Raw genomic sequence first — 22,022 nt, 5'->3', positions numbered from 1 at the left:
CCAGATGGGTTCTTGTGACGATCAACAATGGTTTCATGGCCATCATCAGACTTTTAATTCCAGATTTTTATTGGATTCAATTTTTACCATCTGCCTTGGTGGGATTCGAATTACCCTGTGTCTCTGGATCACTAGTCCAGTGACAATACCACTGTGCCACCACTTCCCTCAGTCTTGTTCCTGAGGTGGAGCTGAGCTGAAGTGGAGCTTGAACAAACAACTTACTGGCTAAGAGAGGAGTGTTACTAACTCAGCCAAGCAGGCATTGTTTGGAAAAGTAAGGTTTTTTTTCCCTGTTTGCTAACTTTAGTGAAATGGTTGCTGTTTTATTCTTGTCTCTGCCATTTCACTAATTGTATCAATTACTGAACGGAATCTTCTGCACCCGCTTGGAGACAGGAAGGGCAATTAGTTCGACGGAACGATGGTGTATCTGAACCTCGCCACCCTCCCACCTCCACCAAAATTAAGTTATGGAAGGGTTCGACCATGGTCGACCTACCTGCCCAGCTGTCAATTGAGGCCCTCAAATGGCCAATTAATGACCACTTAAGGGCCTCATCCCAATGTTGCTGGTATTAACCCAGCTGCAGCATGCACAACAATTAGAACCATGCAGCCAGCGTGTCACCTCCAGGAGGGAGGACGGGGTGCTTGCTCCCTTGATCAAAGGCACTCTGTCAGGGGGTGTCCTGCTCAGAGCAACCCCCTGCCCTTGTTGCTGACCTCCTGTACCTCACTCGCCACAGCCTCCTCCTTACATTACTTACCTGTGGCCTAGGTGACCTTGCCATCATGGGACTCTGGTGCCTATCCTTCCAGCAGCAGCCACAGCATCCCCAATGGTGCTGCTGAATGCAACAGCTGCCTACCTCTGATTGGCTGACAGCTCTTAGTAGGTGAGACTTGCCCCTAGGGTCTTGATTCCTGGGGAAGGCCCATCGCTGGCCTCACTGCTGCTTGTTTGGTTTGTAGCTCTGCGGGCCTTCCAAAAAGAGGCAGCGTGGGTCACCGCTAGGTCCCTAGCCGGCACGCAAGACCCCTGCACCTCAACAAGATTCCACTCACTGTTTCAAATTTTCACTGAAATTGGTGAAAAGAGAACAAATCCACCAATTAAAAAAAACTGTGCTGGATTCAAACCTGGGACACGGCTTTCGGGGGTGAACTTCGATCTATATCCACAATGAGTCTTGTGACTTCTCCAAACAGCAAAGCCACTCAGTATGCACCAACACAAGGAAGACATTCCTCCATCCTAACCAATGGCACAGCCAGTGAAGGTGGTCATGACTCCCAATTAGGTTGAGGCTGGGTATCATGTATTTGGAGGACCCAGGAAATTCTTGATTTGAACTATTATAATGCGCAATACAAACAGAAATGTACAAGGTTGTCCGAAGAAAGTTCCAAAGGTGCATCCTGTAAATAAAGAATGGAAACAGGCCTTCAGCAGTCTCCAGACTGATAGCGTTATTTTTTTAAATTATTCATTCATGGAATGTGGGCATCACTGGCTAAGCCAGCATTTATTTTCCATCCCTAACTGCCCTTGTTCAGAGGGCATTTTAAGAGTCAACCACATTGCTGTGGGTCTGGAGTAGAACAGACCAGGTAAGGGCAGCAGATTTCCTTCCCTAAAGGACAGTAGTGAACCAGGTGGGTTTTTTACAACAATTAACAACGGTTTAATGGTTATCATCAGACTTTTCAATTCCAGGTTTTTATTGAATTCAAATTTTTCCATCTGCTGTAGTGAAATTCGAACCCAGGTCCCCAGACCATTACCTTGGGTCACCCTATTGTCACCCTATTACCCAGCAACAATGCCACTATGCCACCACCTCCCCCACGAGGAGATGTATATTATATTATGTATGAGCCAGAACTTCAAAAGCATTTTACCATAAAAGTAAAATCGATTCCCCTGAAATCTTCCAAGAGTCTTTAAATATGTGAAGAATATAAATGGTTTGGTATTGCGCTATGTGATATTAGCAACAAATATGCTAATTATGACTATTCATAACCATTTTCAAATTAGTGAGCACCATTGGAGTAGGTTAGAGGTTTTGTCATAAAATCACACAGCAGTTTCCAATGAATATGTTCATCCATTCGTGACCAATGTTACACCATGTGATTATAACAACACAACTTTACAAACCAACACAAACATTCATCCAAGCTATGCACCTCACAATGAAAGAGCTCCTTGAAGTATGACCCCATATTGCTGCACATACAGGCCTGAATGTAAGCCATAGACTTAGCTTGAGACCTCCTCAGTAAAAAGTTAACTTTCATATAAGGCAGCAATCCAAACTGAACTGTTCCAACCCTGCTCCCCCCTTTTCTTAAAAAGTTGCAGACTATTTACAAATAAAATGCAGTGAATTTAGACTGGAAAGGATATGCATTTCTAAAAAGCAGTTGTAACTCTAACGTATTCCACTTTATTTTTCCATGGATTCCACACCCATGCTTTTTTTTAAATTAAAATTTACAAGAAAGCTTAACAGATATTGCGGCACTAACATTGTGCAGAGCAATATAGATGATATTGTACCAGGCTAAAAGAAGTAATGTTACACCTTTATGTCACAGGAAAGCACAGTAACCTAAATCCCATTGCACTAAATCAAAAATCGGATATAGGGAGCAGTGAAATGTAGAAAGGGTTATGGCAAGGGCACCTGCAATACAGGCTGCAAATGGAACATCACACCTCAGGTGGGATTGAGCCAAACCAGGTAAGTGTCTGACGTGAACATACACAAACCGGTCATCTTAGGAGATCTGGCAATGGTTAGTTGGCCGCACTTTAATTCTACTACATATGCCCATAAATCATTAGAAATACATTTTTATTCTTTCATTTCTATATTATTTTTTAATGCAATTATTTATCTGTATGTAATTTGAAATACTTAATTTTCAAAATGAAAGTCAGTGTAGGTTGACCACTGCTGCCTATCTGATCTAAAGATAGTTTCCATGCTATTTTCCACGTGCACATTACAGCGACAGATAGAGTACGAGGACTGTCACTCAAAGGATTCGGAGGGGCAGAGGGAAATCAACATTTACGCTTCACCAGGCCAAATAAAAAACACATCTAGAACGTGAGTAAATTGTAACGTGCCAAAGAATAGCACATTGCCCACCTAATTAAGAACAAAAAACATTTGAGAATGTAAGGACAATTCTGACTCTGTTTAAAACACACTGAACCACTTGAAGTTTTATATCAGTTCTGGTTTGATAAAATGTGTGTGTTTATAAATAAGAAAAATAACAAAACCTTTAGCGGTTTTCTGAAGAGCACCATAATGCAAAATGTCTAAAGGGTCAATGCAACATTTTAACAAGAGGCGAATTTAGTGCAGATAAATACTCCACTTATATTTAGATAGCCATTTGGAAAACCACAAGCGATATACTGCTTAAATCTTGTAGAATCTACAATAGCTGCTTAAGAGATTCATTAACATCACCGAGATTGGGGCAGATAAATAGTGCTGAGGCTTTTCTCCTGAACCTATTCCAGGCTAACCATGACAGTCAAACAATTCTCCAGTGGCGCCAAGTTTCAGAAAATGTGCTCTTGTCTGATTTTAAATGATGTAATTGTGGATGGATTCACAGCTGCAAGAGATGGTCCAGCACATCCTTCAGTTGTTTAAACTGGTTAAGACGTCACCATTTGAGTGAGTCATTAGATCATCAACTCCGATCACATTGTTAATACTCATGTGTATGAGGTGATTCACGCACAAGAATGAGCAGCTGGTACATGTAGAGGACAACCTAAGCCACTGTGGCTCCACAAATAGGGGTAGCTTGATTTTAATGCCTGCTGATTGTTCCACACTCTGGTACCACTGTGTACAGAGATGGAGAGAGGCTGAATGCCTGAAGGGGTGAGTAAGAGAGAGAGTCTCAAATAGGCAGGAGATCAGTAACAGGCAGGAGCAGGTGAATCTGCTGCTCAGATTGATCCTAGGGAGAGAATTACCAGCAAAGTTTTCTTTCCCACCCCTGCAAAGGTTAGTCCTTGGCCGCCTCCTCTTTCATATCTAAAGGCTGTTCATTAGCCAACGTTATTATAGACATGGGATGTGCTTCCACTATTTGCTGAAGGCGATCAGTTTTATATCTCCATTACCTCCCTTGATCCCTCTGCTATCTCTGTGCTCTCACACTGGCTGCTCAACATCCAGTTTTGGATGAGGCACAATTTCCTCCCATTAAATGTCGCTAAGACTGAAGCCATTATCGTTCATCCCCAACACAAACAGTTTTTTGAGCCACCAATCCATCCTCTTGCCAGGTAACTGTCTCAGGCTGAACAAGACTGTGTGATACTCAGCATTTTGTTCCACCCAATGAGAGTTGGTTCTGACCTTATGTAATCGAGATTCTCTGTCTCAATCACAAAGACATCCTACTTGCATCTCCCCACTGTAAAAACATGTGCCTCTGCCCCTATCTCAGACCACCAACCACTGAAACTCTCATTCATGTAACCTCCAAACCGGACAAATCCAATAATCTTTTGGTTGGCCTCCCATCCTTCACCCTTCATAAACGACAATCAATCCAAAGCTCTGCTATCCAATTCCCCACCAGGCCCACTCATCCTTCACACCTACATTGGCACTCAATTCCCTATTGCCTCAAATTCTCATCCTTGTCTTAATTCCAATCAAGCCCTCACACCTCTCCATCTCTGTAAACTCCTCCAGCTGCACAACCTTCCTCTCATTCCTCCCTTCACCCAACTTTGACTGTGCCTCCAGCTATTAGATCCTACACTCTATATCCCTCCATGAACCCCTTCACTTATCCACCTCCTGCTCTTCCTTTAAGACCACCTTTTGGTCACCTCTTTTAATACTTTGACTATTGGCTTGGTGTCAAATATTTTGACAACAATAACTTGTATTTATATAGCACCTACTTATATAGTAAATTGCCCTAAGGCACTTCACAGGAACATTATCAAATAAAATTCTGACACTGAGCCACATTAGGGAATATTAGGGAAAGTGAACAAAAGTTTAGTCGAAGTGGTAGGTTTTATGGAGTGCCTAGGGAAGTGAGGAAGAGAGCAGAGCGTTTTAGGTAGTAAACTCCAGAGTTTAGGGCCTTAACAGCTGAAGGCCGCCAATGGCAGAGTGATTAAACTCTGGGATGCTCAAGGCGCCAGAATTGGAGGAGCACAGATATCTCAGAGCTGGCAGAATTATAAAGATAAACATACATATGCATAAGTTGTTGCTCTAACTACTAAATAACTGAACATTGTTTAGCTAGCTGTAGGAGACAGAGAAAAATGATTTGTCATTACTTTTCACTCGAGGGTCATGTGACCAAGGTTCTTTCAGCTTGGCTTTGCCCTGGGAAGTGACAAAATGGCCCAAACACCGACTGAGGGTAAGGAATTCTGTTTTTTTTTTAATGTCTCCTTCGGTGGACAGATTGCTAGCCCCAAGTTGATGTTCTAAGTATTAAGTGTGACAACCTCCTTCCTTAGTCCTTGTGGTTGGGCAATCCCTGAGGGTAGACATCCCCTCATGCACCAATTATGCGACAAACATGATATAGCACTTGAAATGTTGTGTATAAAGTTACACTGCGGTTTGAAGGAAGTGAGAGTTGATAAGAGTGGATTTCAGCATCAAATATAAGAGAAGCCTACTTTCAACCTTGATGGTCTAAGGTTTTATTTTGTTCCATGCCTAGATTTTAATATACAAACAGCCAGAGAAAGAGAATAAGCATTTTAACTGCTTTATGGCATTTTACCTAATCTGAGCAGACTTTTAGTCACTCATCATGCAGTAATAACATTTTTCTCTTCTATAATTAAATTTGTTGTAGAACTGAGAATTTATATTGCGAATGGTGCTGAACATCGTGCAATCATCAACGAACATCCCCACTTCTGACTTTATGATGGAAGGAAAGTCATTGATGCAGCAGTTAGACAGGAACACCACCATCTGGAAGTTCCCCTCCAAGCCTGACTTGGAAATGTATCGCCATTCCTTCACTGTCGCTGGGTCAAAATCCTGGAACTCCCTCCCTAACAGCACTGTGGGTGTACCTACACCACATGGACTGCAGTGGTTCAAGGAGGCAGATCACCACCACCTTCTGAAGGGCAATTAGGGATGGGCAATAAATGCTGGCCCAGCCAGCGACGCCCACATCCCATGAATGAAAAAAAAACTTTTACCAGGAAAGATTGAACAGGTTTAGAATGTTTTCACAAGGAAAAAAACAAGGGATAGCTTGATGGAGATTTTATATTATGAAGCAGCTCAGAACTGCAAGACTCTATGTCCTTCGGACTGTTCCCAGGGAGATAAACATCAATTACTGCTGCAGGATCATTATCTCAGGTGAAAGGTACTCTTTGGTCTGCCTGAAACTTGCTGGTCATTCAGTGCAAAGTGTTGGCAATGACCAAGTGTTGCAGACTGGCACACTCTAAGGTCCAGGACTACATGCCAAGGGATGCAACAGCTCAATGTGGAAAAGCCCTATATAAGGGCTGCCATTTACACCATGGCTGGAACCTGTGTAAAATCCCTCAGGCTGTATGCACCAGAGAATATTAGATGTTAAATGTAAATATACTCTAAATATAATCAATAATGGCAAGCATGATGAGACACCTTATGTACTGGATTGATAGAAGCTAGTCTGTATTGCACTTTACATATAGTAAATCTGGGCTGTTTATATATGTACCTTTACAAATTTTATGAATAAAGTATACCTCTGACAAAAAGTCTTTAGATCATGAAGGATTTCATGGGGTAGACATAGAGAAACGGGTTCCATTGCGGACAGTCCAAAGCCAAGCACTGCAAATGTAAGTTAATCTAATAAATTCAATAAAGAATTTAAAAGGGATTTTGGAGCAGTTAGAAAGTGGAACCTGCTATCGCAAGGAGTAATTGAGATGATTAGCATAGATACATGTTAGGGGAAGCTAGATGAACATGATAAAGGGATAGGGTTAGGATTAGAAGGGTGAAATGTGGCTCATTTGGAGCATAAAAACTGACACAGACCAGTTGACCGAATGCCCCGTTTTTGCGCTGTATATTCTATGCTCCTGCTCGGTCTTTGGGTAGCAGTAAGTCCCCATTTTGGGCCAAAAATCAAACAGTAATAAAAAAGTCTGGGGGGAAACAACCTCAAACAAAACACTTGTTCACTCCTCACTATACACAAAACACAAGTCTGAGTTTGAGAGTCAGTCAGGAAGTGGAATGGGGTCATTACATAAGGGAGGTGATCCAGAAACCTGAATGTCAGGATTGGCTATTCATAACATTCAGCCAAGCATAACCTAAAAATTACAGCCGTCAGAAAGCAATGAACTACGTGTGGGTAATAGCTTGACCTGTGTGACAGTATTAGCTGAATTTATTTTGTTCTGCTGGGGACATAGGTCATTTGAGCTGATAGCTATATTTCTTTTTCTTGGATGCGGAGTAGGGTTGTCACACAACCCTTTGCCACCTCAACCCAATCCTGGTCACTGAGCTGCCATTTATATCAAAGGGTTTCATTTAGATCTGAAACAAAGTCAAATTTGTTTGTATGATACAAAATAAAACTTGAGTGGAGAACTATTCGAGTGGCAAGCGCTCGAGTGTAAGTGGACAAACCTGCTGTGACCAACCTCAAACTGACATCTTAGTTGTTCACTGGTTTTTGATATTTTTGTTAGAGGCTGACCCAGCCACATCAGCTCCTTCTCTTCTTGTACATTGACCCAGGTATTTGATCTTTGTGATTGAAAGGCAGCTTTGTGACTGACTAGCCCAGTCCTGCGAGGTTGGATTTTCACATCAATTTCAACATCGCAGTGAAATTGTTTCTTCTGCAGTTCTGAAGTTAGTGTGCAAACATCAGTTGAGCATTATGAATTGGCCTGAACAATCCCAGAAGCAGCAGTGTACCACTCAGTCCATTGAGCCTGATCCACCATTCTATTATATCTTTGCTGATCTGCACCTCAACACCATTTACCCACCTTGGTTCCTTAACCCTTAATATCCTTGCCCAAAACAAAAATCTAGCAATTTCAACTGACATTTTCAACTGACCGAGCTTTAACAGCATTGCAGATTTCCACCACCCTTTGTGTGAATAAATACTTCCCAGCATCATTCCTGAACAGCCTAGCTCTAATTTTTAAGGTGATTCCACCATGTTCTGGGTTCCCCCGCCAGAGGAAACTTCTCTCTCTCTCTCTATCTTATCAACTACTTTAAATCACCTTGAAAACCTCAATTAGTTCATCCCTTCATTTTCTAAACTCATTTGCCCCCTTCCTGTGCTAGGAAGGGGTAAATTGCCCATAGTTCCTACTCCAGATTCCTGTTCAAAGACACACTTCAGTGGGTGAATGAAAATGGAAATGGACTCATCGCGATCTTCCTCCCTTCATTCCATGGTTGAATCACATACCAACACTCACTTCTATCTCCTATGAAGAATGCTTACTGACCAAGTGATTTCTGCAAATCAACACACAAACCACACACTTAAACATGGATGGTTTAATCTCTGGACAAGTTTGTCCTCCTCGCAGGATCAGCCAGGAGGAGCCTTCAGAAGCTCCACAAGCAGCCATGAATGCAAAAATTGAATGTCAGAAGGTTGATAACAGTGGCTTCCCTTAATATCAAGGCAGCATTCAGGCGAGTGTGGTACCAAGCGGTCTGCACTGAATATCCATCTGCTCCACCACCAGTACATTATGACTGAAGTTAGTACAGCAAGCACTGCAACAGCTTGCAAAGGTTATTCTAATAGCACTTCCCAGCCTCACGACCTACACCACCGCGGAGAAGAGTAACAAAATAATAGCAAGCTCATCACCTCTAAGCTGTTGTCCAAGTTACAAACTATCCCAAAGTGAGCAGATGACCACTGTTCCTTCATCATCCCTGAGTCTATACCTTGGTTCACCTTGCCAAATACCATTGTAGGAGTACCGTTGCCCTAAAATCTACCCAAGTTCAAGGCAGCAGCCCGCTAAAGCCTTTGCAGAGATTGCTAGGGATAAATAATTATTGCAGCCTTCACTTCGCCTACATCCCAACAAATTAAAGAAACGCTACAGGTCATACATTCACAGACACTCACAAGGATAAAGCAGTTGTCCGCATCACGCTCATTCGATTTAATTGCCACATTCCCCAAGTGAAGAACAGCTGCAAGAATATGGAAGATACCCATCTGGTAGGACTCATTAATACCTGCAAAATTTTTAAAGCAACATTGTTAAACCGGATACTTTAAAATTAAGCGTAATTTCCAAGGTGAAATCCTGCTCAATGATATCAGCATACAAATTAATGTGTACATTTGACTCTAATGTTAGCAAACACAGTTTACAATGAATTGGTTAACAGTGCCATTACATAGCAGACAAAGGAATTACACACATACCAACATCACAAAACAAGATTTCACCTTTAAAGTCTTAAAGCTGAAGCTGCAACATTTCATTCTGGGACATTGGGAAAGCTGTGATAATTGTTTGCAAGAAGTGCACAGCCAGGAATTCTCACATCTTGGCTTATCCCAAAAATATGCAATAATGAAACGCTATTTTTGGAGGGAAGATAGCACACTTCTCTATCCCATACACATTGTACTTTCCAAGATGATATTTCAAAATTGAGTGAGTATTTGGAGCAACATGTACCAGCCCTTGTTTTAAGCAAGAATTTAAAATAACATGGGTAATGCTACTTTGTGGATTCCTGTAAAGGTTGACAATCTCTCCTTGGGAACATACACAATTTTTAAAAGCAATCTAAGTTGATCTTGGCTCACATCTTCCTGGAAAAGCATCATGATATATTTCAATTTTGCAGTCTGCCTGAGTCACTAAACAAGCAATAAGCACAATGAGAGGAACCTAGGGAACTGAGCATAACTTGTGAGTTAAGTATTTGAGGAAATTATTCAGAGACGTTGTTTTGGGTTAAAATGCTTCAAAACAAAAGCAGCCCAGGCACTGAAAAATGCAGACCATTATTTAGCTTTCCCAATCTGGATCATTGGCCAGAAACTTAACTGGGCCTGTTTCATAAATACTGAGCAACAAGGCCAGGTCAGAGGCTGGGGATTCTGCAGAGAGTAACTCACCTCCTGACTCCCCAAAGCCTGTCCACCATCTACAAGGCACAAGTCAGGAGTGCAATGGAACACCCTCCACTTGCCTGGGTGAGTGCAGCTCCAACACAAGAAATTTGACACAATGCAGGACAAAGCGGCCATCACCTTAAACATTCATTCCCTCTACTACTAGGCACCATGGCTACAAGTGTGTACCTTCTACAAGAAGCACTGCAGCAACATGCCAAGGCTTCTCCAACAACACCTTCCAAAAAAAAATGGTTACCTTTATTGCCTAGGAGAACAAGGGGAGCAGGTGCATGAAAATACAACCAATCACAAGTTCAGCTCAAAGTCACACACCATCCTGACTGGGAAATACTGTGCTGTTCCTTCACTGTCGCTGGGTCAAAATCCTGGAGCTCCCTCCCGAACAGCACAGTGGGTGTACCTACACCACATGGACGGCAGCGGCTCAAGGGGACGGCTCACCAACTCCTTCTTAGCGGCAATTAGGGATGGGCAATAATCGCCGGCCTTGCCAGTGACACCCACATCCCAAGGACAAATATTTTAAAAATGGAATTCTATCCAGTTATGTTCAAGGTGAGGTTAAAAATGCATCATTAGCCAAATCTGACACTTCAAAACCCAAAAGCTGAAATGTGAGATTAAAGAGAATGAAACAGTTTAGATATTTACCTAGTAAAGAGCAAGCCTGCCTTGTATTCCTCATTTCTTTAGCATCATCTATTCCCTCAATTACAGGGCTGCCTCCTAAATTCGTGTAATGGAAATTTTGGGCATGGCCTGAAAAAAGAGACATCAACAGTACAATTAATTAACATGACATTTTTCCACTGGGACAAATGATAACTTTTGAATAAAAGTATTTAAAAAGAATCATGTGCACAGCATTGCTACCAAAACAACAAACTAAAACTGATCTACAACATTCATTCAGATACCCTCCTTTCAATGGCCAGGATGAGTGAATTGGCTTTTGTAACTCATGTCATTGGTGCAGCTTCCCAAGCAAGCTGAAAATACAACTGCATCACCTTGGCTGAGAAAGTTTTATGGGTCGACTGAGATGTGGATGTCAATCCACAATGACTCTAATTGGAAGCAAAAGCTTCTCTGTTCTGGTATGCCATACTCAAAGAAAAGTACACATTTTGATAAGCTGAACCATACAGACCGATACAACAGTGGATTCTCTTTGTAAAACAATTCATAAAGGACTATGTAACAACGGCCATTAATTTGTTTGCAGCAAGACACACGTTATTGCTTTCAAAAGTGGAGCTTACATGCTTCTTGGGGAGTGTTTAGGCTAATGGGGCAGCAAACAAAAGGAATTTGTAGAATCTGTTACAGGATGTAACCTGCAAGGCTATAGACCAGATGCTGGAAAGTGGGATTAAAATGAGCGGCTAGCTTATTTTCTCTTTTTTGGCCAGCGCAGACACGGTGGGCTGAATGGTCTCTTTCTGCACCGTAAATTTTCTATGGCTCTATGGCATGCCATGTTAAATCGCTTGCCCTGGTTATGGCGCTGTGGTTTTTCAGTCATGAGGGAGTCTAAATTGTGCAGTCATGATACATGAAACTGATATGGGAAAGGTTCTGACGAGGAACATTTTACTGGACCATGATGTTCAACTTGTTGTTGAGTTTTGAGAAATGAATCAAAGTTTTTCTGTTCATTATTTCAGGTTGAAATTGAGAAACCAGTGGTAAACGTACTCAGCCTGAGAGCTTTGAATTCTGGTAAATGTTTAGAGGCACACAGCTGGTAGAGAATATGGTAATTTCTTTCATCCTCCGCCTGAAAGAGAGAGCAGATGACAATTTCAAATCTCATGTGCACAATTTTATAGCAGAACTGAAAGCATCATTAACACCCAATGTCCGTATTACTGTACAACTCATTGTAATTAACATAGTTAATCATGGGACATCAGCCCCATTAGATTCCTTATTGCTGCCATCCATAATCACACTATGAGGTATGCAGGGCAGTCTGACTGCCATTGCCAATGCCAAAGTGAAAGAGGAGAAAGCTCAGCTTTATAGATCAGCACCAGCCTGGAAAGGATGTCACCCACCACTCCCCCTTTTCCCATAATAGAGGTTTCTGCTCCCTCCAGGCACTACACTCCAACTCAAATAAGGGGTCTTACGTCTTAAACAGTGAAAACTGAGATCTGAGCCCATGAACCGTGCGAGAAAACTCCAGGAGGCCATTGACACTCTACACTTTCAATAAGGTGGCATCCTTCATTCTATATTACAGCCCATTTTAAAATCATCCTGCATAGTGGTTCCAAAACCCCCTCTCAAAGCTTCCCATATAAGATATTAAACTACTTCTTACAATTACGAGAAGCTGTCACTATGCACAAAATGAGCACTGCGTAATTACCTGCTTTTGAAGATCTTATAGGCATGCGATTGGGCAGCACCTACCTGAAACACAACTCTTGATTTTTCCAATAGGTAGGTTCTCATGTTCGCTCCTATGATACGATATCTCTTGTCAAACCCAATTTCAATGTATTTCCCAAATCGACTACTGTTATCATTTCTGGTCGTTTTTGCATTCCCAATTGACTGCCAAGCAAAGAGAGACAAAGGTTTCTACATTGCACCTTAAAAAGATTGTTTAACCAATGCTCATAATAACAGTCTTAGTTGTATCACATTTGCAGGGCTGGTCAGGTCTGCACTTATGTCCAAATGGAAGAAAATTCTCTTGGCAAAATTATACCTTGGAGTCAATCATAACAGCACTTACTAATTCTTCAAAGAGTTTGGCCATTTGCAGACATTTTAGGTGCAGTTTAGTCATTACAGAGGTCCAAAATAAATTAACTAAAAATAATAAAAAATTTGAAAATTAAGCTCTTAAAACAGATGATATTATGTACAAAATATTATTGTCTGATTTTGCATTTGCACAATCTAATTAAAAGCAGCTGGTAAAGTAAGTTAGTTTGAGAGCACAAAGTTAGCACATTGACATTTCACTTCTCTAAGTTGGGCTCAAATCGAGCACAGATGATAGGATAAATGTCTGTCAGCTGCAAACTTCCCAAGTGATATGAAGTTGTATCATTCTGTGCCCAATTCTTAATGGTTATGACGTGTAGCACAGAACTGCCTGATAATTCAACACAACTGGTACACACTGACAGTCTCAGTCAGTCCACATTGATGGTTGCTGTGAGAACTACAAAAATATACATTTTCGCTGGATGAGGGACTGTTTCCTTATTGTTATTAGACTGCACAAGCGCTACAGGGATTATTTTGGGTAACTAGATCCGTGGTGAAACCAATTTAAGGGACTCAAGTGAGAAAAACAAACATGAGCTCAAGAAAATGCTTACGTTTTACAATCATTAGTCCGCCTCCATTTAACAACATGGTTTAAAAAAAAGCAATTGTTTGTCCCTCTGTCCTTGTGTGCCATTTCCCAGACAGACTGTCTTCAGCCAATTCCACTTAAGTTGGAAGCACTCTCTCATTTCTTTCCCCTCCCCAAGAAGTAGTGCTCATCACTGCTCTGCATCTCCTGCTTCCCCAGCAGGATGGGAGTTCGCCACATGGTACCAATCAAAATCCTGGCTTAGTGTCATGCAGTACATCATTCTTCATCTCTGAGCTGGCAGAGCATGGACAAGCCTTCACATGCAATTCAAGTTCTGTCCTTACATGCGCTTTCCGGCAGGAAGAGTGATCTGCTTGGTGATTCCCCTCCCTTGCCCAGCGGCAAAGAGCAGCACTGTAATGTTCCTAACGCTACACCAATTGAGATCAGCAATCTCAACATAGTCCCAAGATTGAACTTGGAGGCTTCTGGATCCATGCAGTTCAACCCAAGTCTGGGAGCTAGCTGGGATGCCAAAGACACTGTTTTGAGCAAACGTTCCTGAGTATAGTGGGATTTTGATTTTTTCTAAACGTAAAAACTCAGAGTAGGAGGGAAAAAACAATTTATATCTAATTTTCAGGAAATAACTTGACAAATGCCAAGGAGAAGAAGTGAGTTGTTGGGGAACGTGCATGATAGAGAAGTGTAAATTCGTCAGTTCCTTAAATCACTTTCCCTATCACATGGGGCTCTTAAATCTCAATTAATTCTCAACCTATCCTTCAGTGGTCTTCATGACCAACAGATCTTCCTGCTAGTGCTTCTTTGTAAAAGAAGTGTTGACAATGCAACTGGAAGGAGAGCTTTTATTGTTTTTTCCTGTTGCAAATAAAAGGTACTTCTTCAAAAGCTGTAAGGTCACTAACTGCTGCCTTTCATTTTCACTTTTGTTTGAGGAAACATAAATACCTTGCAGCTTCAGACAAGACTTTTTTGACAGCTCACTGCAATGCCAGCCACCCTATGGATGCCATCTGCAAAACTGCACCTTACCAGCTACCATTCTAAGATCCAGTCACAAGGCTGAGGCCAACTAACAAGCAAACGTAATGAAGAGAAAGAAAAGTGATATACAATCCATCAGTAAAAGAGGAAAACGCCATGTAATTCTCTTCAACTATTCTCATTTGGTGCAGTGTAGCTGGCATGTACCCAAGGGGAGAGGCTAAACTTTATAGAAATGTCAATTCTTAAAAGGTGGCTTGCATGGGAAGTTTTTCCAGGTTCAAAATGAGCAACTTTCAAAAAGAAAGTGTTCAATAATGCTTCGATGTTGAAAACTCATAATGGCAGCCTACAGTTCACATTCAAAGAGAACAACCATCTGGACCAAGCCAGAGCATGTGTGTTCTCATTCTAAAATACAGTGAATGTTATGATCATTGCATAAACAACTAATAATTCATACAACTCAAAGTACAATGGGTTCATCAAGATGCACACAGCCTTCAACGCAACTTCCAACTGAGGTGCATGTGCAATAAGCTCAAGGAATTCCATGCTGCAATTCTTCAAACTTGTACATCAAACTAACTCACAATTAAGCTTGACAACGTTTCATTCCTGGAGAAATCACAGGTATTAGTTACTCGTGAGGGAGGATTCATTTCACTCCACATTCCGAAAAGCCTCTCAATCTCTTTCCCTGATTTCTATGGCCATTAGCTGAGCAGCTGTAGTTACTTTTGTTCTTCACTGGCATGTGTTTTACTGTCAGCACCTCAGGAAGAATTTAAGAACCTCTAGGGATAACTACTCAGGCCTTGATCAAATGCAGACTTACCATTTTGCTGTTTTAAAAATCCAATTAGAGTCCTGTAATCAGCTATTCTATCAAGGGAACAGTTAAAACAAACTGGAGTGATGAGAGCCATACAGTTACCCTTCGAGCGTGCATATTTGTTATTGGAGTGTCAACGTGATTTTCCTCTTTCAGAGGATCAAAGGAATTTCGTCATCCCAAAGATTTGCTAGAGCATATCAAAGCTTTCATATGATCACACTTTGAAAATTGTCCAGGGAAATTCTCTTCAAAAGCAAGAGTCACATTCATAAAGTTCAACAGACCAAGGCAAAATCATTTGCTCTATTAGTAACGGAGTCAATGAATGATACAATCTTGCTGCTAATGTCACCTCTCAGGTATTGTGTTAATAGGAGCTGCTCCTGGCAGTTCAAAGACTTCGGACTAATCATAGCAAGACAAGTCAACTGACAAGTGGAAATGGATGAACTACATTTTCCAAAAGGAAATCATGAATCATATTGACAGTTAAAAGCACATATTTGACCCCTCCACCTTGCTTGTGATTGGATCTAGCAAAGTTATAAAAAGTAAACAACAAAGGCTCCCGACATCTTTGCCCTTTCTAGGTGGGGTGCATTTCCAGAATTTTTCTTATTCCAAGGGTCTACATCAGCATCCTTTTCCAGTTCAGACAGGCTGCAATCCTTACAACAGCACACCACAAGTTTTGAGGTTACATTAGATCCTACCAAATGAGTTCAAGTGAACCTTTCACCTTTTGGACAATGCAAAACAAAGTGAGTTGGATCAGTTCATTCAATGACATGAGCCATATTTAAAGGGAGCTACATTTTCAGTCTGAAGCAGGGACAACGTGGTTTATATTTTCTCGGATATTACCAAGCTCACCCTCACAATGATCCTTGAACTGTTGCATATATTTCAGATTTAACCATTTAGAAAAGAGCCATTTAATTAAATTGCCTTTCTAGACATCAATCTCACCTCCATGATGGGGTTGGAGGCCAGAACCTTCTCTTCCACATTAGCCTCACTGGCAGAACCACTGACTGTTGCAAAGTATCGCATGGCATATTTAGCTGAAACGGTCTTCCCTGCTCCAGACTCTCCACTTACAATGATAGATTGATTCCGCTCATCTCTGAAACACAGATTATAAATTGTTGTACCCTCAGTAATCAGTTAGTATATATAGCACAATGAAAATGTGATCTACCTTCTCAAAAAAAAAACAGGCACTGAGAAACCACAACCTTCACTTTCTGCAGAAACATTGGGAAACGTTTTTCAGGGAATAAGTGGAAGGGGCCTACACAAAGGTAGACGCTGGGAGTTAACCAATTAGTCAAAGGAGAACCAGGTCAGTTGCTTGGTAGTACAGAACTTGAATATTGCTGAAAAGACACACAAAGCTTTTCGTTTTGCAATCAGGACAAATGCAAGAATGTCAAATTTCAAACAATCACAACCATTTATACTACAGGAGAAAAGGATGCTGATTGAGACCATTATCAGTGATTGCGAGGGGAGGCGTTATAAAAATGGAAATACTCCATAGATTCTGTATTAAAAAATGGAGTTAAGATTTTTCCTAAGCAAGAGGAAAAATTGGGTTTTTTTTTAATTCCAAGTAAGCAGGCTGCAGGAGACCTGTTATGGATTGTATGGATGGTCCATGTGTCTCCAGGTCACTTTTCTTACGTGGGGATGTCCTTTCCAGGATGCCAATCCGAGTTCTCCAGTACAACAAAAGGTTCAAAACCAGTTGGGATTGCTAATCTTTGCATTGCATTTGTATCTTAGAAAAGTGAAAGCAGGATGAATGGATTGACTGGCAAGTACAACAAAACACATACAATGTCATATACCACAAGCATCATTTTCCATTCTCCCACCCCTACAACCAGCTTGCAATTATACCACACTTTTAATGTAGTAAAGTGCTTCAAGATGCTTAGCATTAATAGAAGAGGTAGCAAAGATGACAGAAAGCAAGCTAAGATTTTGAGAAGGATTTTGAAGAGGAGAATTCAGTTCGCAAGTGAGAGGATAGGAAGAGGCTTCTAGAGAGTAGCTCTAAGATGGCTGAAGTCCCTGCTGTCAACGGGGCAGTGAAAAGGGTGGAGGGTGCACAAGAGACTAGAATGTGAAGTGCAACTCAAGGTCAAACAGAGCACCAAGAGTGAACACCTTTGGATTCAGTCTAACTGAGCAGTTGGGGAGTCGATGGAGTCAGGGGCATAGGCACAGAGCTTTTGGTGGGAGGCATTTTTAATAGCTTCAACTTAGCCAATGTTGAAAACAGTTCTGACTCATTCACAACATTATATCAATGGGCAATGACAGCACACTTCTACTTCTCGAGTTGAGGGGGCAGCAGATAGACAAGGTGGAATCTCCCGGTCCTGCCAGCGATGGGACTCTTGGCAGGCGGGGAAACTTAAATTTGGCATGAGACCAAAAATCAGTTTCCCAACGGCAGGATGAAATGTAGGAATCAAGTTCTTGGGACTTTAAAGATGGGTTAAAGGTGAGTCGAGCTTCCCGACAAACAATGTCAGGAAGCCCTTATGCACGATTTGCAAGTCATGCTGCTCGTTAAAAGGCTAACTCACTGGAATTAAGTTCCCCCTTCAAGTTAAGCTCCCCGCCAGCAAGAAATCAAAACATTCACTTTTACGACTGCACATAAGTGGGGTGCAGCTGGTGAGGTAGCCTTCTTCCATGATTAACAGTGAGTTGCCACTGTAATGTCCTCTTTGGGGAGCATCTATAAATGCCAGCCTCTGCTTGAGAGTGGGTGGTGGCAGTGCAAGTTACATAGAGGATGACCAAGGAAGGGAGGAAGGGTTAGTGGGGAAGAGTGGAGCAGTACATACGGACATACGAGTTAGGAGCAGGAGTAGGCCACTCAGCCCCTCGAGTCTGCTCCACCATTCATTAAGATCAGGGCTGATCTGGATGTAACCTCAACCTCACATCCCTGCCTATCCCCTGTAACAGTTCACCCCCTTGTTAATCAAGAATCTATCCAGTCCTGCCTTAAAAATATTCAAAAATTCTGCTTCCACCGCCTTTTAAGGAAGTGAGTTCCAAACTCTCAATCATCTGAGAAAAAATTTCTCCTCATCTCTCTTCACAATTTACTTTCCTACCTATCTTTGTGTCATCAGCAAATTTAGCCACCATTCCTTCGGTTCCTTCATCCAAGTTATTTATATAAATTGTAAGAAGTTGAGGCCTCAGCACTGATCCCTCTGGCACACCACTCACCACATCCTGCCAACCAGAAAAAGACCCATTTATGCCAACAGTTTCCTGTTAGCCAACCAATCTTCTATCCATGCCAATATGTTACCCTCTACACCATGAGTTTTTATTTTCTGTAGTAACCTTTGATGTGGCACTTTATCAAATGCCTTCTGGAAATCTAAGTACAGTACACCCACTTGTTCTCCTTTACCTACAGAACATGTGATTCCTTAAAAGAACTCCAATAAGTTAGTTAAACATGATTTCTCTTTTACAAAACCATGTCGGCTCTGCCTGATTGCCTTGAATTTTTCTAAATGCCCTACAATAACATCTTTAATAATAGTTTCTAACATTTTCCCTATGACAGATGTTAGGCTAACTGGCCTATAGTTTCCTGCTTTCTGTCTCCCTCCCTTTTTGTATAATGGAGTTATATTAACTACTTTCCAATCTAAAAGAACCTTCCCTGAATCTAGGGAATTTTGGAAAATTAAAACCAGTGCATCAACTATCTCACTAGCCACTTCTTTCAAGACCTTAGAGTGAAGTCCATCTGGACCTGGGGATTTGTCAGCTCACAGCCCCAACAATTTGCTCAATACCACTTCCCTGGTGATTGTAGTTTTCCCGAGTTCCTCAATTGCTCCAATTTACTGATTTACAGCTATTCCCAGGATGTGTCCTCTCTAGTGGAGACCAAAGCAAATTAATTCGTCCACAATCTCCCTACAGTCCATTATCAATTCCCCAGGCCCATTTCTATAGGACCAATGCTCACTTTAACTCTTCTCATATTTAAAAACTATAGAAAGACTTACTATCTGTCTTTACATTACTAGCTAGCTTTCTCTCATACTCTAATTTTTCCCTCCTTATTAATCTTTATCATTGTTTGTTGTTCTTTATATTCTTTCCAATCTTCTGACCTGCCACCCGTCTTTGCATAATTTTATGCTTTTTCTTTAAGTTTGATACTGCCTTTAACTTTTTTAGGTAGCCACGGATGGTGGACCCTCCCCTTGGAATTTTTCTTTCTCATTATATTCTGTGCATTCTGAAATTTTCTTTCTCATTAGATTCTGTGTATTCTGAAATATCCCTTTAAATGTCTGCCACTGAACTTCTATTGACCTCTCTCTTAACCTCATTTGCCTGTTTACTTTAGCTAGCTCTGCTTTCATGCCCTCATAATTGCCCTTATTTAAGTTTAAAATACTAGTCTTGGACAGACTCATTTCTCCCTCAAAATGAATGTAAAATTCAGTCATATTATGATCGCTGCTATCTAGGGATGTCTTCACTAGGAGGTTATCAATTAATCCCTTCGCATTGCTCAATACCAGGTCTAGTATTGACGGCTTTCTGGTTGGCTCCAGAATATGCTGTTCTAAGAAACTATCTTGAAAACATTCTATGAACTCATCTACACTACATTTGCCCATCTGATTTTTCCAGTCTAGATGTAGATTAAAATTCCCCATGATTATTGCTGTACCTTTCTGGCAAGCTCCCATTATCTCTTCTTTCTGTGTCCTACTACATAGTTACAATTAGGGAGCCTGTACACCACTCCCACAAGTGACTTCTTGCCTTTAGCATTCCTCACTTCAACCCAAACCGCTTCTACATCCTGGTTTCCTGAACTTAGGTCAACCCTCTCTAATGTGCTAACACCCAACATTAATTAACAGAGCCACCCCTCCACCTTTTCCTAGCTGCCTGTTCTTCCTAAATGTCACGTACCCTTCAATGTTCAGGTCCAGGCAAAGGTGGAAGGGATAGTGCAGGCTATCTGCAGGCTAAATGTGGTGCGCAGACCTTTGACCCCATGTGGTGGGGCGGGGGTGGGGGGGAGATGGTGACTTCCAGCTTTTAAGGCTTTCGCTATAAAAGAAAACTTAGTAGGAGTTCCTGAGAACTGTTTTGAACATTGCTCTCTAACCATGGTACAATTATTTCAAATCAAAACATGACAACAAATATTTTCCAGAACCATGCGGCTACTCATTTCCTTTGCAGTTCCCCAAAATACATCCAGAAATACCTACAAAAAGATTTCTTGTAAGAATAGCTCATACATCGATATCCAGTAACAAAAACTTACTTCCCAATTCAAAGCAGCTTGATAAGAAACAGACTGAACACTGTTACAGCTGCAACTGTGTGAAATCTTGACAATTGCAATTGCGACAAAAAAAAAATCCCTGAACGAAATGGATTTGGTTCCTTCTTCTAGAAGGTTTCTTTGAAGAATTGTAAGCCTGATCTGAATAGGAGTAAATTCTCAATGCAAACAAGACAGACCAATGAAACACCACTTGGCAAAGATTGCTTTAAAGATACCATCAACCACAACAACTGAATCCATGTCCTGACCCCAACTGTCTTCACCTTGCCTTCTGCCTCAATGGTATCAACAGAAAAAGGGTCTGCCATGTCACAGGTCCAGCAAGCGCAACATGTTCTAATGCCCTGTGTAGTGATAACATATGGGTTGAGTCAACACTGCCCATTAGAGGAGAGGCTGGGTGCCTTGCTGAATGCTGAGAACAGCATCAATACAGAATAAATTCTGCATCCTTACAGAAGCCCCATGTTGATGAGGTGTTCAGTGAATGGGATCCTCTTAAAACAAGTATTTATTTGTACAAAAGCTGAGCTACTGTATATTGGCTATTTTCCTCACTCATAACTTACATTTTTTTCTCCCACCTTTCACACTCAGCGAGTCAGCATTGCAGAATAACACAGCATAAGCATCAATTCCAATTCCTGGTTAACCTTCCAGAACCTGTAATTAAACAGCTCCTGACAGGCACCCCCCCCACACCCAGAACGCAGCCAAGACCAATGAAAACCCAATGTCGACAGGAAGCCCAAGAATAAATGTAGTTAAATGAGAGTGGAGCACTCACTGTTGATACATCTGTAAACAATTTAGTACAGTTCAGCTGATTATTAAACAAAGACCATTATATATTATTTGCAAAAACAAACATTAAACATATAAGAACATAAGAAAATAATAAATAGGGGTAGGCCATTCAGCCCTTCAAACCTGTCCCACCATTCAATAAGATCATGGCTGATCTGCCCCAGGCTTCATGCCAGCTCCTCATAGTCCTCAACTCCCCGAAATGTTAAAAACCTATCTACCTCCTCTTTAAATACTTTCAGTGATCTAGCCTTCACAACTCTCTGGGATAGAGAATTCCAGGCACTCACTACCTTCTGAGAGAAGAAATTCCTTCGCATCTCAGTTTTAAATGAGCATCCCTTATTCTGTAACTACGTCCCCTAGTTTGAGATTCCCCACCAGTGGGAACATCTTCTCAACACCTACCCTGTCAAGCCCCCTCAGAATCTTGCATGTTTCAATAAGATCACCCCTCATTCTTCTAA

General features: G+C 41.4%; 1 protein-coding gene across 13 annotated transcripts in view; it reads right to left on the bottom strand.

The window, feature by feature from the left end:
• myo5aa (myosin VAa) overlaps window positions 1–22,022 on the bottom strand; it is a 203,624-nt gene that overhangs the window by 93,289 nt on the left and 88,313 nt on the right. For all 13 annotated transcript variants that reach the window (XM_041174847.1, XM_041174850.1, XM_041174851.1 and 10 more), the window contains exons 5-9: window positions 16,350–16,506; window positions 12,631–12,774; window positions 11,908–11,989; window positions 10,861–10,968; window positions 9,178–9,290 (exon numbers count right to left, since the gene is read on the bottom strand). In XM_041174847.1, the coding sequence (XP_041030781.1) occupies window positions 9,178–9,290; window positions 10,861–10,968; window positions 11,908–11,989; window positions 12,631–12,774; window positions 16,350–16,506 (604 nt within the window). The remainder of the gene's footprint in view (window positions 1–9,177; window positions 9,291–10,860; window positions 10,969–11,907; window positions 11,990–12,630; window positions 12,775–16,349; window positions 16,507–22,022) is intronic.

The sequence above is a fragment of the Carcharodon carcharias genome, chromosome 26 (genome assembly GCF_017639515.1).
Source record: "Carcharodon carcharias isolate sCarCar2 chromosome 26, sCarCar2.pri, whole genome shotgun sequence".
Taxonomy (NCBI): domain Eukaryota; kingdom Metazoa; phylum Chordata; class Chondrichthyes; order Lamniformes; family Lamnidae; genus Carcharodon; species Carcharodon carcharias.
Note: the sequence above shows the minus strand (reverse complement) of the source record. Positions and strands in the feature narration are given on the sequence as shown.